Source organism: Netta rufina (assembly GCF_964035555.1).
Source record: "Netta rufina genome assembly, chromosome: 15".
Lineage (NCBI taxonomy): Eukaryota > Metazoa > Chordata > Aves > Anseriformes > Anatidae > Netta > Netta rufina.
The window spans coordinates 14,183,205-14,201,724 of NC_140138.1; the positions used below are offsets into that span (position 1 = coordinate 14,183,205).

At 41.6% G+C, this 18,520-nt stretch overlaps 1 protein-coding gene across 1 annotated transcript in view; it reads left to right on the forward strand.

Moving 5' to 3' along the window:
* SDK1 (sidekick cell adhesion molecule 1) overlaps positions 1 to 18,520 on the forward strand; it is a gene marked incomplete at its 5' end in the record, with an annotated part of 391,349 nt that overhangs the window by 340,420 nt on the left and 32,409 nt on the right. The window contains 3 exons of the mRNA XM_084295713.1: positions 4,856 to 4,991; positions 6,857 to 6,916; positions 8,830 to 8,931. Of these exons, the coding sequence (XP_084151839.1) occupies positions 4,856 to 4,991; positions 6,857 to 6,916; positions 8,830 to 8,931 (298 nt within the window). The remainder of the gene's footprint in view (positions 1 to 4,855; positions 4,992 to 6,856; positions 6,917 to 8,829; positions 8,932 to 18,520) is intronic.

An 18,520-nucleotide genomic window follows, 5' to 3' on the forward strand; every position in this document is an offset into this window, starting at 1 on the left:
AATGCAAAATCATGATGTTTCTTGTTTGCTTTGACTTGTTGGCCGCGATGGTTCATTGCAATGGCTGTTTTTCTGAGCTGGAAGGAGTGTAGTAAAGTTGAAGGACTGCAGCTACTTCCCTGGTTTCCTGCTCTGGGCATATATTTTAGTGATGGATAGAAATTTCTGTGTGTTAGTTTTACTTTGTACCCTGTGAGGAAAATCTTGGGAGGTAAGAGTTTCTCTAGAGATGCCCAAGATCATTACTTTTACAGATTCTCCTGTCCTTTAATTGTTGGGCAATAGATGTGCATCTTTACAATGAGAGCATTTAACGGTGTGTGGTATTGGTAAGGATCAGGAAAAGCTCGCTGCTGTTCACATTGCACACTGCCTCCTCCAGCTGCTGAAGTAATCAGAAGTGTATGCTGTGCGTGGTATCCTGCTCATACTTTGAGGAGCTCCATGTGCCCTTTTGGCTTTCTGAGGGCTAAAAGCTGAGATTTCTTCAGAGTAGAGGAAAGCAAGTTTCAGCGCTCCGTAATGTCTCTGAGTTGGATGTGAAAGAATTCGTGCCGAGTCTGCATTTTATATACGTCTTTCCTGTGCCTTCCTTTATCTTTCAATCTGATACTGGCCTCCTGGGATGTGCCGGAACATTTTGTGACCCAGTGCCTGAGGCTTCTTTTTGTGGAGTAAGCATTAATAGAGGGAGCCCAGTGGGGTGCTGCGCGTTATCTGTAACCTCTGCTGCAAAGCCTCTGCCCACCCTACTCCTGAGACAATGTCCCACACACATAATAAGGATGGCTTTGGACAGATTGCATTAGAGTGAAAAATGTACATATGCGTTTACAGTACAGATGGGGCTCCTTGCATTTTGGAAAAAAAATGTATGTATGAGGGTCTGTTTATTGCTGTGCAGCAGCACTTTAAAAATATGCCTGGCTCTACTACTGGGTTGCTGGCCCAAGTTCATGCAGCATAATACTAAGTAACAACATTGCTTACAGCATGTTGAACAAATAGGAGACACGTTGAACGGTTTTACCAAAGGAATTGTGGAGAGATGTAAATCTGTCGCCCCACCTCCAAATAAAACCCACAGTGAAGGAAAAGGTATGCAAAAAAAAAAAAAAAAAAAAGGGCAAAGAGAATGTGAGGCATGATGTACTGTAGAAATAAACATTCCCCCAATTGACTGATTATTGGTGTGTAGTTAATGTGAAATAGGTGGTTGTTTAGGTAATTGGATGCTTTTTATTTCATGAAAATGAAATGGGGTTGTTGTGCCAGAGCCATCTCAAGGGAGTTGTGGGCGATTATATGTCATTACTACATGTATATTAATAGGTCCTGGTAATTCAGCCGCACTATATTTTTCAAATAAACAAAAATCTTCAAGTCCCACAATAGCCTCCAATTAAGAAGTTGTTTCACAGCAGTGTTTAAGAAATAATGTAAACTGAAAACAGCAGTCAAGCTAAATGGGAGAGCAGATTTCCAAGCAAAGCTAAATTTTTAACTTTGAGCCATGTTAATAATTCACAAAACAAACTCTAGATGCACTATCTGTGCTTTCAGCTGCTTGGTCCAATCAGTCCATTATTTTTAAATTTAAAGTAGGAAGAAAATAAGTAATTTCCATTGCGGGCTGCTGTATCAATAATGCAAGGTTATTTCAAATGTTCTGGTGGATGTTACAGTTAACATCAGGGTTACGTACTGTTCTGCTTCTACCATAGAGACAGCAATTATTCAAACTTACGTTGTTTTCTTTCTTTTTTCAAGAGCACAAAACTGTTTCTCTTAATTCTGTACAGCATTATGGCCTGCCACTCATGATCATTTTACCTGTTTCAGCAGATCCCTCAGGCCTTCATACAAAACCCTAAATAATCCATTACATCAAAAGCAGACTTCTGTCCATGAGAGACGCATAGGAAGGGGAAGACCTGACCTTTTAGCAGAGTACCCTTTTCAGGAGAGAATCATCATTTCTGTGGCAAGGAGAAAGACAGATTTCAAGCCATTTATTTTCTGAGCTTTCCTGTCCTAAATTTAAAGAAGGGGGAAAATGGAGAATCACATGAAAGCGTAAGAAAACAATGCCTGCTATCAACAAATCAGTGTTGTACCGCAGTGAGGAATTAAGCTTTATCTCTTAGCAGCTGTATGGCAGGATAGGGAGGAACAGCTTCAGTAGTGTTTTTCTTTTAAGATTCTGTAGGATTTCCATTTCAACTTTTTTTTTAAGTAAAAAATGTTTTTGATTAAAAGTTAAATAGAAAAAGACATTGAGTCCTTGCAATAGCACCTTCCTTCTAGATAATAATTAACTGAAATGCAAATCCATGTAATATATACTTCTTTATTTTTTTTCATTCTGTGAAGTTTTTTCAATGATGGACAGGCTTTATTATATAGATTTTTTTTTTTTCAGCTTTTCTCCTCATTTGTGGCAATGTACTACCTGGGTAGGACAATGTCTTCCTTTACCTTGTCTGTGTAGAAAACAGTCCTCGGGTTTGTGGTTTGACTCCTCCCTGCCAGGACAGAGAGAGGTGATGACTCTGCAATGCTGTTGGGCCTTTCTCAGCTAGGGCACCGTCAGAGCTAAAGCAGCTTTGTTATAGTATAGAAAACAAAAAAGGAAAGTCATAAGATTGAAAAAGGAGGGGGAAAAAATCAAAATCATGGTACATATGCTAGTAATTGCCAATAAACAATATCTCTTCTTCTCCATCTTGCAGAGGATAACATTTCAGCTGGTCCATGAGTGATGGTGCCAGGCAGCCGTGGACAAGGCTGTCACTTTGTTTGGTTTATTTGTTCAGTCCCTTACACCAGGGCTTCAACCTGTGACTGGAAAAGGTTTTTGTACAAGGGGTTGATTTATTTGCCTTGTAAAGTGGACTCTGAGAGGGGGTATGGCTGCTCTTCTTTTAAATATAGCAAAGGAATAAATACCCTATAGGGAGAAGAACAATTTAACCCAAAAGACAATGTTAGCAGAGAAACAAATGGTTACAGACTTTCTCTGAATTATTTAGATGAGAAATTTAATGAAGTTTCTAACCACCCAAGTAGGGAGGTTTGGAACAGCTTTCCACAAAAATACTGGGAAGCAGAAAAATTAGCTTATTTTCTGGTGGAGCTTGCTCTGTTTATGAAAAGGACTTTTAGAAGTTGTTTTCTGCAGTCATGAAGGCCTCATCTTGATGATTCCCAAGGTCCCTCACAATTTTGTGTTCCTGGATCATTCTGTACTACAATTGCTAGATAATAGTGAAAGGCGGTCAAAACTTCTGCAGAGGATGGAGCACAATAATGAGCATGAAACATCATGATGAATGAGGTTCTCCATGCATAGCAAGTAAAGGAAGATCCTGGGAAGTCTGGGATTGCTTTCAACAGATTCTGCACAGGACAACCGCAAAAGAAGCGGCTTCTTGCAAGAGCACTTTCTGCTCCTTTTCTTGGTAATTTGGTGTTTATTATATACACTGGATCACATACTTTTTTTTTTTTTTTTTTTTTTTTTTTTTCCATGAACTACAATCTTTCTACTTAATTCCTTCATCCCTTGCCCAAAGAAAACTTATTTCCAAGGAGACAGGACAGCTGTTTCTTACCTTCTACTATCCTGAGGAAGTAATGGAAGATTCATGTCATTTCTGGAAGCAGTGTTAGGTTATTACCAAATTTCTGCCTTCTTTCCTGTAAAAATATTCTTCTTACTTTCTGCATTAAAATTACATGTGGTATTACCTTATACTCCAACAGTGTATCACACCAGTGGTTAATTTTTTAATGATGGACAGAAGGTTTCTGTAGTAAAGTTCTCAAGACTGCTAGGGATCTTCTTGGATTAAAGGCAAGATCATCATTAAAACCCTTTTCATTTATCCTTTCAGCCCCTTAAATTTCAGTACAAGAATCTTTAGAAGATAAATGGCTCAGGGCATCTTTTCTTCTCTGCAGTTCTTAGCCTGCATTAGACTCATAAAAGTCATTTTTTCCCCAACATCAAGAATCTCTTTGCTTGTGCTTAAGTAAGCCGCTCAGACAAAAAGCTCCTTTTAGTATCCTGGTTGTGTATCTGTAGTTGAAGGAAGATGTGAAGGACTGCTCAAGAATCCATGCTGAGGTACCATGTCTTGGGGCATCTAGTAGCATCTTCCAGGGGAGCAAACCACGTGCATTTGGGCCAGCTCAATGGTCACACGTACTCTGCTGCTCCAAGCTGTTGTGCAGGGATACCTGTGTTTTCCCATGGGACTGAACTTTGCAACTCATCGGAGTTCATCACACTGTGACTCTTCTCTAAAAGCCTCTCTGACGCCTATTTTCATCTTCCTAATTAAAGCCAGGATATAACACGTTTTGGTTATTCTCTCATCAGTCTTTCAGTAAAACATTGCCAAATGAGCAATAGTCTATGAGCAGTCCCCAAGGAAAATAGCTTGTCTTTGGCAAAATAATTTATTTTTGTCATCTCAGGAGAAGTGAAATAATGGTTTGCTGCATTGGAGACCAGCAACATGCATTTTCAGAGATCTGTTTATGTTATTTATCACACAGATTTTTTTTGGACCAAGAAGGAAAGCAGCTTATCTCTTAGAGAAATGCATTAGGCATCAATTTTTAAGTAAAGAGCCTTTTGTAATTGCCACAGCTGAGAGAAATCATCAAAGTTGCCTTTAACGTGTGTTTTTCCCATTGCACGAGTTTGTACATTGCTAATGGCTGTTTTCACCAGAGAGCAGCACCGCGTCCCTTTGTGCAGCACTGGTGCCAGCTCTGGTCTGTCATGTCGGATGCTTGTTGCAGTGCATGTCTTAACAAGAGTGTTCTTCGGGTGAATGTCTTTCAGCCACCTAAAGTTGAGAGTCTGAACGGCTTGCTGTTGGGATACCGCATCTACTATCGGGAGCTGGACTACGACACCGGGTCTGGAACAGAATCCAAAACCATCAAGAACCCTTCAGCTTTAAGAGCAGAGCTCACACGTAAGCCTATGTTTTTAACACTGTAATATCCCAAAATCTGTCCATGCACAGACATTACGTGCACTCTTACCACGTGGAAACAGCACACGATTGTGTCCAAGAGTGCTGGGGATACTTTAGGTTTTACACGTTCAGAGTGAAGATGCTGGAAAATGCTATTAACTTCTGTATGATCAGCATCACTTGTAATGGTGCACTCTAATCTGTGCCATCGTGCTTGAACTGATGTTCTGTCCTCCATGTACCCTCTGATTTCCTACTTTCTGCTGTCTTCACTGGATGATTACCCTGGTGTACTTTGTTCTGCTGTCAGATGAAAAAGAGGGGGACTTCATTTTCCTCCACTTGCTATTTTCCAATATTTTCTAATTTTTCTAATATTGATACTTTGTTTTTCTTTTTGCGGTATAAAAACAACAGATGAGAAATTTCAAGTAGCACTTCTAAAATTTTGAGGTGCTAGTCCCTATTTTGGAAGAAAATAGCAAAAATGAGCAAGAAGGCGCATGCTTGCTGTGTTGGCTGCTATTTTTTTTTTGACTCTCATGGAAAGAAGGTAGAGAGGTATGGGGATAATAGAAAAATAAAAAGGACTTTTAGACAAAGGATAGAAAGAAAATCAGACGGAATAATAGTAGAATAAGGTGATGGGAGGTAAAGATGTGAGCATTCAGTAACTTTACAGGTATGGCCCAGTAATGAAACATGCTCAGGGCAGCATCAGCTTTTGTCCTTTTTGATGTAAGTGGAATATTCAGAATAAGATAATATTCTGTGAGCAGCAGAATATGGCTGAATAAGACTATTTTAATATCTTTTATTGACTTCCTTGTTTCCCTGAACCCATACAAATGGTTTCTACAAAAGCAAGGATAATTTTTGTGTGGGTGTGGAAAAAGTGGATGTTTTAAATGTAGCATAAGCTTCTAACTCTGCCCTCGTTTACATCATCAGTTCTGAATGAGAGTTCTGGGAGGGTACAGAGTTTTAACCAGAGGAGAGAAGTAAAACTCCTATAGGTGTAGGGTGTGCACTGTTGCTGTTTTTTCCATACAAAGCTGAATGATCGGTTGTGTGTTTTATCATAAAATAATGACTTTGGATGCTCTCTAGTCTCATGGAGCTTGTAAAGCCTACTGTTTTCCTCTCTTCCCTCTTCTTGGCTGGCCCTGCAGCTATGTTCCTAATAGCTGTATAGTAGAAAACACCTTGCTGTACTTCTCCAGGGAGTCAAGAGAGAACGAAAGGGTTGGAGACGAGCATTTTAATAGAAACTTCCCTCTTTCTCCTCATAATATGACAGTGTTAACCTTAGTACACCTCTGTTCCTCACTGACCTGCAGTTTTGCACAGCTTAGCATATTATTACAGTTTGTTCACAGCAGGAATGTTGAATTCTGTAAGTGAAACTGTGGGAAATCTAACATACGTTTAAAGAATCAGGTTTTGTCCTATTGTAAGTGTTTGCTCTTTGTGGCCCGTGTTCCAGGTCCTTACCCTGCCGCTCCTCATGTTCTGAATTTTGCATGTTGAGAAACAAGAATGCAATCCAGTGTTGAGAGATTCCCCCCTAGAAACTGTTTCCTTTTCACTCATTTATTCTATTTAATCTAGGAGTCAGAACATTTCTGTGTTGTATATTTGTGAGATACTCTGTTTGAGGAGGAAATGAAAGAACCAGTGTGAGAGATGCTTTTGATGTGTTACAAGAGTGATGTGGTTTTATTGCCCTTCAAGGTATAGTCCTAAAGCTCAAGTTGTGTATGTGTGTGCTGCATCATTTGCCTCTGTCTCTGCTGTACATCATTTGCAATAACTGTTTCCTTGCACTGTAACAAGCTTTCTGCTTTGCTTACCCTGAATAGCCCAAAGCAGCTTCAAGACAGTGAACAGCAGCTCTGCATTAACGACGTATGAATTAACACGTAAGTGCACATTGCCTTTAGATGAGACTCTTTTTAATGGCTCAAAATACAATATAGGCAAACTCCTATGGTTCTCCTCAGTGGATCTAGCAGAAATCAACACAGATTAATGATTCTGCTTTCTTGAGTTTCTTTTTCTTTAAGCTTTTGCTTTCCCTACATCAAAAGACATTGATGATGCAAGTAGGTAGCTGTTGTAAAAATGTGGCTGCTGGGAAGGTAAAACATTATTGACTGTAACAACCCAGTATTGCTGATGCTAAATGAATTTTGATATGCTTGCTACATATTCTGCAGTCCATCTGAGTTTAGCTGTATCACATCATTAGTCTTATGATTCAAACATCGCAATGCTCAAGCTTTCCGTGGAGTATGAGGCCAGTTTAGAGAGGGCCCAATGAATTTATATGCATCTCCAGAGGTGTTTTCAATTGGAAATGAATAAAATAGCATTCGACAGAGTTAAAAGGCAAGTTGCTTTGTAGTGATGATGGTTCACTAGATAGGTTTTGCCCAAGGCTTTTGAGTCACAGATTGTGATGGGCTAAAAAAAATATGAAACCCTATCCCCACTGAAACTTGCATGCATGAACTCTCATATGTTCCATTTTCTTCCACATCCAGTTAACACTAAAATCTCCCTTGTGGCTTTTCATGGCAGCGATTAAAGTTTCTCTGTACCAGCTGCCTAGTACCGTACTTCCAATCAAGAGCTATATATCTTTAATTATTTTTTTTTTTTTATTAACAGACTAGCAAAACATTAGTGATATGTTGGGTATCACAGTATACCTGAGACCAGGGAACGATGCTGAATTCTGTGTCATATAAAGGAGCAAGACACTTGTACATGCTTCTGTGAAACTGAAACTTGAAAATCCTGTATGATTAGACATATTGAACCTTACCAAACCAATGACATAGTATAACAGAGATAAGGGTACAATGTGATTTGTAGATAACAGAGAAAATTTATGGCAAAGGGAGAAATTTGGACCCTTGGGCATGCATGTCTTAATCAATTCAATGATCATTTAGATACAGCAATTTATAGTATCGATCTCTTTCCTACATTAATTTCACTGTTAAATATTTGTAGATGATATTTTTTTTCTGTTAGGATTGATTCTTTCATCCTGGATATGCAAAATCTGAAACTGCTGAGCTGCTGCCTCATCTAATGATGTTGACACGGTTCTACTCCACCCCCATTTATATCATTTAATTACCCCCATATCATTGTGTTTTCTTTTTTCACACTGCTTTCATTCTCATACCTCATCTGTAAGAGCAGTTTTTATATGCCAACAAAGAAATTGGTTGCCTGGTGGCCAAACAGAGCCCACACTTCAAATTCCACTTTCTCTTTGTGACTGATGTTTCAACTGTGATCACTTTGAGGGAGCAAGATACACTTGAATACTTTGCATGGGACTCCAAATTCCTTGCTGCAGCAGTGACATTGTCTAGCAGTGCAGCTGCTAAATGACTCCCCAGGTGAAAGTCCCAGGGGTTAGGCAAAGGCTTGAAGCCATGCTCTGTCCTACCAGTAGAGGAAATCAGAATGAGCTCAAATGGTGAACATTCAAAGCAAAGTCCTGCCTTTTCTCTGTCACCAAGAATGACCTAGAGATGTTCCTCTAGCTAGTTACCCATCAAGGATGATCCTTCCTATTGGAACAATGGACTGAAGAAATGCTGGAAAATTTTGTCATCTCATTGCAAAGATCTTTCTTAATTATGCAATTTCTGCTTTGATGTGTGTATTAAGGAAGGATGGAAGTAGATATTGCACTGTTCTAATGCTGTATTTCACGAGAGAGATGTGGTGATAAAGAAGTAACAGAGTATAAGAAATGTCAATAAAGTAATATAGGGTAAGTAATAATATTTAATATAATTTGCATTTTCAGAGTTGAAGAAATACAAGAGATATGAAGTGCTGATGACTGTGTATAATGTCATTGGTGAGAGCCCTACCAGCACACCAGTGGAAGTGTTTGTGGGTGAAGCAGGTAGGTAAAAAGAAAATAATTTTTTTTTTTTAAAGTACCAGCAAGTTCTAATATTCTCCAAATACTGGGAAAAGGTTGCTTTGAAAAATTGTACAAGCATGTTCACTAGCAGGTTTTCTGTAGTGTCCTCTCCTGGAATAGGTTGGCTCTGACAGTTTCTTGCCATTTGAAAGCCAGATGGTCTACAAGAATAAGGGAAGAGAATGCATCTGAAAGAAAGAAGAGAAAATCTTTTTGGAGTCGCAGGAGGATGACTGTTCATACCAAATTGGCTTGAGGGGAAAATTGACTCAAGTTAAAGAAGTAAAAAGTAGAGCATAGGAAAGCCACAAGGGAAAAGAAACAAAACTGCAAAACAAGGGAGACTTGGAAAGCTGGTTCTTTTATTTTATAGCTCTGTAGAGACATTGTCTGTGCCCCACATCTTGCTGTATTTTTATGCTCTTGAAGTCAAGAAGACATTGTGTCCGGTTTAATGGTAGCTCTGGAGTCACAGATGATGATTACTCTCAAGAACATGCAGACATTCTGTGCCTGCATCCAGCTTCTACCTAAGCTGTGTTTCAGTGCAGTATTCATGCCATTACTTATTATGGTTGTAGTGCATGAAGTCGGGCTGTATTTCTGAAGTGTAACTGGCTGATCAATTTTAAATCCCTCCATTGGAAGGCCAGAGGCAGAAATCAGGACAAGAGAGTTAACTAGGCACTTCTTTGAATGCTTTGTGGAACAGGTTATTTCGCAGAGCACAGATAACACACAGCTGAGCCTGTTCTTCTCAGTAACTCTAGCTGAGCAGCCAGCGCAGGACTGGAATAGCTGATGTCTTCCTCACAGCCCCAGTGGCAGTGCGGTATTTACGGTGACCCCAGCTGGAGAGAGGCTGGTGCTGAAATAGTTGTTAGTTATGGTATCAATTTCTGCAGCAACATCTTTTTGAAGCTTAAAACAAGAATAGGCAGCAGCATGCACCCTCCTGTTGTTCAGTCTGCTGCCGGGAACAAATCTGATTGCACTTTTGTTCTTCTGTCTCAAGGCTAGGTTGTAAAAGTTATCAAACTCGGTGCTAATACATTTTGTTGTTATTCATTAAATATATTGCTCAAAACTCAGTAAAGCACAGGTTGTTGTTTTTTTTTAAACTCTGCTTAACCTTTGCATTTCAAATAAGGTGTACCAGTCGCTATCTTTCTCTGAAAACATCATAAATTAATCAGAGCAGCATGGTTCTGGAGAAACAGTTGGCAATATTTACATTTTTTCTAGCTTGCTGCTGCTCCAACTTCCTTCTGTAACTGCAGCAAAGGAAGCCCCAAGTGGAGCCAACTGTATCTGGCTTCAGAATAGATTTTTGTTTCAGAACTAAAAATCTCACTGCTGCAAACTGAGCCAGCAACTACATTTCTACACGTGTAAACAGCACAGAAAATCAGCTGGGGAAAACAAAGAGATGCTGGTATATCATGTCTCTCTTATTGTAACTCAGGGAACAGAGCACTGGAAGGAGCAAAACTTGGGAGGAAACAGATATGCAGGAGACCTTTCACAGGCAGGCAGAGCTGGTGTTTCTGAAGTTGTAGCATGACTCAGTGCGATTTGTAGAGATCCTGGATTTACCTCTGTTTCAGGACAATCTGGATTCATGCAGTAGAAGTGACGAACGTAGGAGCTTCCTGCCGATTTTCACACTTGTTGTGTGAAGTTACTATGCTTTGTTATATAACTGCTTCTTCCACCTCCAGAGCCGACTGCGATTTATACTGTGAGCAAAGTGATTGGAGCTGGTATGGCAATTTAAGTTTTAAATTGACTTGTGACACCTTTGAGTTAAAGTGTGCTGGGGAAATACAAGTTTTTGTTATTGTTGTTTGCTTGATGTTCTTACCCGTGGTAAAGGCAGTTAAGTAGCAAGCTGGAAAAAATGGGTCTGTTTAGCTTTGATGATGGGTCACCCATGTAAAAAATAGAGAAATCTTTCTCAGTAAACAACAGATGCTGGCAATGAGATCATAGCACTGCACACAAAGTTACTGAAGGGGACCAGCCCCAGGAAGACCCTGGATAATTTAAGTCCAAATACTGTTAAATGGTGTTTTGTTCTGCTGTTAGGGTTGCAGTAATTCTGGTAGGTGTGAGAAGATTCCTTTCAGTTGTGAAAAGGAATATACAGCATATGCCTTAAGGGGGAATGTGCTGTATTTAAGCCAGCACAGCGAAAATACCCAACTCCGTTGAATTCACAGTGTTTTGTACAGCATGGAGCATCCAAAAATCATACTGACGGTTGATGTGCTGTGCAGGATGAGAGCAGTAAATGACCCGTCTCTGTCCAGTGCAGTCAGATAATCAGTGCAGAAGAAGAAGCATCCACAAATCCTTCCTTTGCTCTTGCCCTCTCCCCTGTTAGATTTGACGTTGTCCAATCATTGTACCTGGATTTTTACAGTAAGAACTCAAGTGAGCAATGGAGCCCCTTAACAAACTCAGAAGTAAATAAACAAATAAATACACCATTAAAACCACCCTTCTGGCAGTTTTGCAAATCAAACGAGTAAAAAGCACCAGAACGAGGAGTTCCTTTCAAGCATGTTGTTCAGCCATACCCAAACCAGCATCCTCCTCAGGCAGCTTGTGTGCTCAGCTCTCATTTGGCTCTGACCGAGGGGTAGAGAGAGATTTTGGGAGCTCCGTAAGAACAACCTGCTGGTAGGCGAAGGGCTAGACATGAATGACAGCTCCTGTATCCTGAGCAGCCAGGTAAACTAAGGGGCTACATGCAAGCAGGCTTTGTTTAGTTTTGTTTTGTTTGCTATAGGTGGACCAAAACTTTTCTCCCAGCAGTTTTCTCCCATAAGATGAAATAACCCAACGAAGGCTCCATTTTGTGTTCTGTCTGGGTGTTTGCAAAACTCCATGATGTGGAGAGCAAACCTTCCCCACACCAGGAGACCAGGCAGGGACTGTGCTGTGTGCAGGGGCGCTGCACTGCCTGGTCCCTCTGAGCAGAGCCGGTGCTGTTCCCACTTGCATCGAGCCTCTGGATTCCTCCCCTGCACTGCCTTAAGCTCCATGTAATAGGTGAATAGGTAAAAAAAAAAAAAAAAAAAAAAAAAGCCTATTTAGATCTGGCTGCAGCTCTGCCCTACTCATTAGAGAGCCACGTGCAGCTCCTGACAAACGACAGAAAAACTGAAAGCTGCCATTTGCAGAAACGAGGAAGGGAGTTGCAGCCCCTTCGGCAAGCCCCCCTTTCGCCTTGTTAATTCATTTAACAGTTGAGCTGTCAGGGACTCCAGCTTTGATTGGGAAGGCAGTGAGTGTGCAGCGAGAGGCTGGGTACTGATAGTTGTCCCAGCCCTAAATGCAGCTGCTACCAGAGGTGCTGTTCTGCTTGACTGAAATTAAGACTCTGTTAGAGCAGCCACTACATCAAGTGCATTATTTTACCAGCTTGCTGTCGCTATCTGATTGTGTGGTGGGCTCTGGAGTTCAGGAGGCTCCACCACCTGCATTTTAATTAAACAGAAATCACAGGTTTGGGGCACGCGTGCTTCACCTAATTTGGGATGGTGAATAAAATGGAAGGCGGCAATACAAATCCTGCAGTAACGAGCCTGCAGCCTCCAGTGCTTTTGCTACATACTGCAAAGCTGTTCTGGATGAAAAATAATGGAATTCATAATTTCTTCCAGCAGCTGCTGCTGGAGGAGACCAAGTGTGTGTGTGGAGAGGAGGTAGCAGAAGGGGTGAAGTACGCTGAGAGATGCTCGGCTTTGAACAGGTTGTAAATCCATTCGTGTGGAGAGGGGAGTGATGTGTGTCATTATAACTGATGGTGACATTGGTGACCTTCAGAATTCACCAGAACTGATGAGGCTGGTTTGTTGTTCTTTTTAATAATGTTCTTTTTAATAATGATCTCTCAGTGCTCATTCTGCTAAAGGAAAGGGAAGGAGCAAAGAGCTGGGAAACGGAGATCCCCTTCTAAGAAGTCCTCCGCTGAAACGCTGCTTTTGTTGCTAACATCATCTTTCGGAAAAGCAGGTTTCCTCTCCATCTTGCTTTCATCAAAGTGTAACCATAGCTTAGAAAGGAACAGGCGTGGGACAGAGGGATGACTGCTTCTCTTCTCTTACACTCTTCAAAAACTTGAATTTGCCCCTTGATGTGAAGCTTGCAAATGCCAAAGTATTCTCATCTCTACCTGCAGGCCTCGTTCTTGTTGTGTGTTTGTATAAAATATCTTATGTGGACTCGCCTACCTGTTCCAGGTCACTTTTTGGAGAAGGGAGTCCCTCAGCACTACCTCGGGCCCCCTTTCTCTTACAGCACGGAAGCTTTATCTCCTTCTGTGCCCCGAACGTAGCTGAGAAGATGCTGTACGGAGAAGTCCCCTGTGCCACCTTGTTAACAGCCTACAAGAAGAATGACAGCATTTCAACACATTAGAACTGGCAGCTTCAATCAGTCTGCTGTGGCCCCCTCGGCTGTTTTCTCCTATCTGTCTGGGACACGTGCGTTCTGCCTCTCAGTGGCTGGCTGTGCCTATGCAGATAGGCTCCGCGTTGCTGCTGGCACAGCTAGAAGAACTGGGTGGGCATTTCCATCCCAGACTCCACTGGAGGAGGGAAGAGAGGGATTATCGTGGCTGTTTCACACTGCAGTTGTCTGAAACCTGTCAGCCTAGGGACAGCATCTTCCCTTGATAAACAAAAGGGGAGGGAGGGAAGCTATTGGAAAGCAGTATAATAAAGAAATCACTGGTTTTGCTTTCTTCCACTTTAAACAAAGGGATTGACCTTCCTTGGCGCTTTGGAAGTGCCAAGCCTTTGATATGTTAGGGTATTTGCATTTTAATTTTTGACAATTCGGAACATCAGCAGAAGGCTACTTTTGGGGGACAGCAGGGTGTTTGAAACATTGATTTTACTTTCCCTTCATCTTCAATATAAAAAATCTTGCAGAGCTGTTGCAATAACAGGCATGTCCTGCTCCAGGCTTGACACTGGGTTTTCATCCTGTCCCCAGTGCCTTTCTCTCTAAGCCACTGAGCTCAGAGTTAAAGATCCAAACGAGGTTCACCAACAACGTGCTAAAAGAACAGAGTAAAATCAGAACAGAGCAAGGAAGGAAAACTATAGGAAGATGCTGGGGGGAAAAGAAGTGAAAAGACCTTTTCCACTCCAAACAGGATATAAACCTCTTTTCTGCTTCTCTTGCGTTACTGCAAGCCATTACAACTACAATCCCTAAATCTCAACAGCACTCCCTTTCAGACAGCAGGATCAGCCACTGGGTAGATCACATCAGTATTTTGTGGTGTATTTTAAACTCCAGACTCACTGTATACATGGTTTCCACTTGGGGCTTGTCTGCAGCTAGTCCAATTTGGATTTGTTGTTCCCATCACTGCTCCACTGGTGGTAATAGCAGTATAGATAGCACTCGGTTGCATTATCTAATCCTGCAGGGTTATGACAGCATAGTAAAAAATAACAAACTAAAGCGTGCCTACATTAGAGCATTAGTCGTTGCTTGTTACTGGTGGAGCTGCGCTGCTGGGGAATTATGGATATGAATTTTCTCGATAAACCTTACCTCCATTTCCTACTCCAATTGGCTGTTTTTGAAGGGTAATTTTAAGTTCTTAATTTGTGTATAGATGAGTGCAGAGGTTCCAGAATTAAACTTCAGAATTTGGTAGCTTAGCTCAGTAGCTGATCTTAGAATGGTAAAACAGCAAGTAACCGTGCCAGTGTGAGTCTGTGGAAAAAGTGTCCTTAATGTCAACATGTCAAAAAGACATCCCTGCAGCTCTCTGGAGACTGAAATCTAATGTCAAGGCAGAAGGAAGCAGACTCTAAGTGGGAGTCATACTGCTGTCAAAGCAAGTTATTCTGCCATACAGGAAAAGGAATTTTAAGAGAATTTACTAGAAAGCAGTGGCCAGATTGAGACATAGATTTGATGGGTTTATTTGACATCTTTAATTCTCCATTGATGATCCAGAAGCTCCCTAAAATGATTTGCAGTGTTTTCATGCTGCAAGTAAAAGCTGAATGTGCGCCTCATTAACAGCTCATTAAGTTGTTAATATTGGTCATAAGCAGCCTTTGGTACAGCACAATGCTTTATACAGTGCAGCAGCTCCTGCTTAGCTCTGGTTTAATTGCCTCTTTTTATCACATCTCAATGTGGGAAAGATGTTTCTGTCCAACCAAAAATCTAATCGGGTTTTGATCAGCTGAGCTTCCTTATCTCTTCCACTGCTATTGTTGGCGTAGGTGGTGTTGGGCTGCGATTGGCACACGATGTTTTGCTGGGATGATGAACTTCTGTCTCGCAAACCCACCAATTTGATGTCGATTTTCAGCACTGACCATAGCTTGAGACAGACATACTATCTGTGCTTGAATTCATCATCAGGACTCCCGCCTTTGTTCTGTAGCTGGTGCAAGCAGCAGTGGGAGCGACAGGACAAATTGGCCGTTCACAGTTCTGCTGCGGTGTTATATGGCCTGTGAAGAGCTGAGTGCGGGGACATCCCTGCACAGAGGGCAGAGGGATGAGAAGGCTGATCGTGTATGCAGAGCCTTACTGAGCTGACAGCAGAGCTACTCCATTAAAAGCAAAGGAATTAACCTTCCTTTCAAAAACATGAGCAATCTGTAATAAAGTAAAACGGACCATAAATCGCACTGGTAAAGAAGTGGGGAAGCCCCTGCCCAATAATTCATATTCAAGCAGACCCAGGCTAGAGTTGGAGTATTTTTGACTAAAGGGTTATATTTGCAGCCAAATTTCTGTTTACTCTAATTGCATAGTCCTGCTCTGCTTGTTTTGCTTCATCCTGGGATATGTGAGCAAAATGTAGTTTTTTTCACACAGGTCTCAGCTCCTGTGGCTTTGTCTCCTCTGAATGGCTTTGCTGTGAAGCCAGCTGTAGAGATGCACAGTTGGTTTTCTTTTCTGACATCTGTTTGCTGTATCCATCGTCAATCATGGTACTGGAGGCGTTTCAGGTTGCCTGTTGTCGACTGAAAGCAAAAAAGTTGCCATTCTTATTATGAAAGTATGAGTTAGCAATATTCTAAACCATCATGGCCACAAAGATCCAGACACTAATATGGTGTCAGCGACAGAGGACCACAGTAATGAATTCACAGATGTTATGATTGTAAAATAAACTAGGAGAAAACTTTCACTCAAAAGTTTAGAAGACATAAATTTAGACTCTCTCTCCCCAGGACCATGGGATTACAGTCCTCAAAGGTTTCCCTGGGGTTCCCTGACCATTGCAATCTGCAAATCCTAAATTAATCCCTCATTGAAGGTCAACTATACGACTTGCTTCAAAAGCCGCAGGGAAAGGTTATCTCAGTGGCAGATCTTACCTGCTCAGTTTGACTTTTTTGATACAGCTTTTAACATTTGGGATATGGCAAACCCAGTGGAGATTCACCCTAATTATTTGATACGTTCTCCTGACTTTAGTGGAGCATAAGGAGATGTTGGCGCTTATTAGGCTGTAGTAGGTGCTGCTGTTAGTGAACACTAAGTGGGTGCTTTTGTCTGCTGCCATGAACTTGTGGTATTATGATATTGGAGTGTGGGATTAACAAGTTATAATGAGAGGAACATAAGTGTAAATGGCAGAGGAGGAGTCTCGGGTATCAGCCTGAGAGATGGTCTGAAGTGGGTAGCGTTGCTGCTGTCTAATGGACTTTTTTAAGAGAACTGAGAGTGGTGCTTTCCCAGGTGGTGCTGCTCCCACTCCTGGTGCAAGTGGGAGAGGAGTCAGGCTGGAGCACCAAACACTCAGCAGTCCTTCGCCACCCCGTGTGTCCTTGAACAACCTTCAGTACATTCCTGGGGTTGAATCCTGTGCTCATCGAAGCCGACACTGCTCCTAGTTACACAACTTTCACACTGGGTTAGCTCCACTCGCTTTAGTAGAACTAACCCTAATTTACATCGATGTGAGAAGGGATTTCAGCGTGAGGGTTTACGCCGGCATGTTTGTTTGCACGTACCTAAGGCGTGTCAGACTCTTGCTGTTCCTGCTCGTGGGTCTATCTCTGCTGACTGATGGGCTGCCTTTGTGTGAGAGTATCCTTGTTGACACAGAGAAAATAGAGAAAAAAAGGCATATTTTATTATTTTCCCCTTCCCGTTTTAACCACCTGCATGCCCTTTCCAGAGGCAGTCTGACAGTTTTGTAAGGGCTTTACTTCTGGGTCGGTTGTTCTCGGTCTCTTGATGGATAATCTCAGTATGCAATGTGATAGCCTATTTTAGGTTTTTATTAGCTAAGTAGAACTGCGGGCTTCAGCAAAAGCCAAGCGTGTAGCTTTTGTTTGCAGGGTCTATTTCACAATACCACTCTATAGCATGCATCTTGGTTTAGGCGTTGTGCTGTGAACACAGTAACTTTTCTGCATCACTCGGGTCATATCTGCCCCAGGAACATCCCAGATTGCACATAGCTCATTGGGAAAACTGAACTCAGAGTTAAAAGATCAGCAATCACTGCACCAGTGTTTTCACCACTGCTGGAAGAGATGGTGAGGGAGAGGATGAGAATTACTTCTGCTTGATTCACTTGCCAGTTTATAAAGGTTCTTCATGAATAAGTCATATCCGTGGAGGTTTCCTCAGAACATGATTGCCTCCTTAGTTTGAAAAAATGGCACTGGCAGATAACCTCCTAGAGTCTGGGTCCATGGAAAGAATACCCGTTTCTAGTCCTTGTTTCATTTCAATGTTTTTTTCCAATACGTGTGTTGAATGTGATCTCTCCTTCTTTAACTACCTGCATCAGTCTACACACCTCTCCAGAAGGCTGATGATATGCCTAGAGGATGTTGGGAAGCCTCTCAGTGATTAGCAGAGAAGCTGGGTGTGTTACTCCTGGGTATCATTCGCAGTTGCTTTTATTTGCATTTTTTCATGACCTTAAAACCCTTAAAAATGTGATGTGGCTACTGCACAAAATGTAGTGTTCAGGCAGGGGGCAAGTCTTTGTCTATCCAGATAAAATGGCAAAGAAGAAAGTAGTGGTGGGTCTAGGTTCTTCAAATCTCAATCCTGACAGCGTTTTTCTTCTCACCGTCCCTTCTTTCCCACCAAGGTAGATTTGTCTTTATATTTTGGCTCGATTAGACTGTGCTCCCTCTTCATCAGTGCTCGCAAAGGTGAGAGAGTTCTTCTTCGAATTAGTCTTGTATCGACTTCTCTTGGTCTCTTGTACACTAGGAAATGTTTCAATTTCTCTAACACTGATCTATGCAATCTTGTAAATCAGCACATAATTCACCATGCTGAAGAACGGGTTATTTCCTACTTAAAGCCGTCTGTTTGCAGCTGCCCTCCAGTAGGAGGTTGGGCTTCTCAAAGGTGAGAGAGATCAGAGAACTCCTTTTCTCAGACTCAGGTCAAGTCGCAGGGTGACACAAGCCTGTCGAGGCTGGTAACTGGCAGAGCACTAGGTTTTGGTGCCAAATTGTGATGGCAGAATAAGAGAGTAAGAGCATCATCAGGTCTGGTGTTAGCAAATAGAGTTGTGTCGGAGGGGTTAAGGATGTCAGTC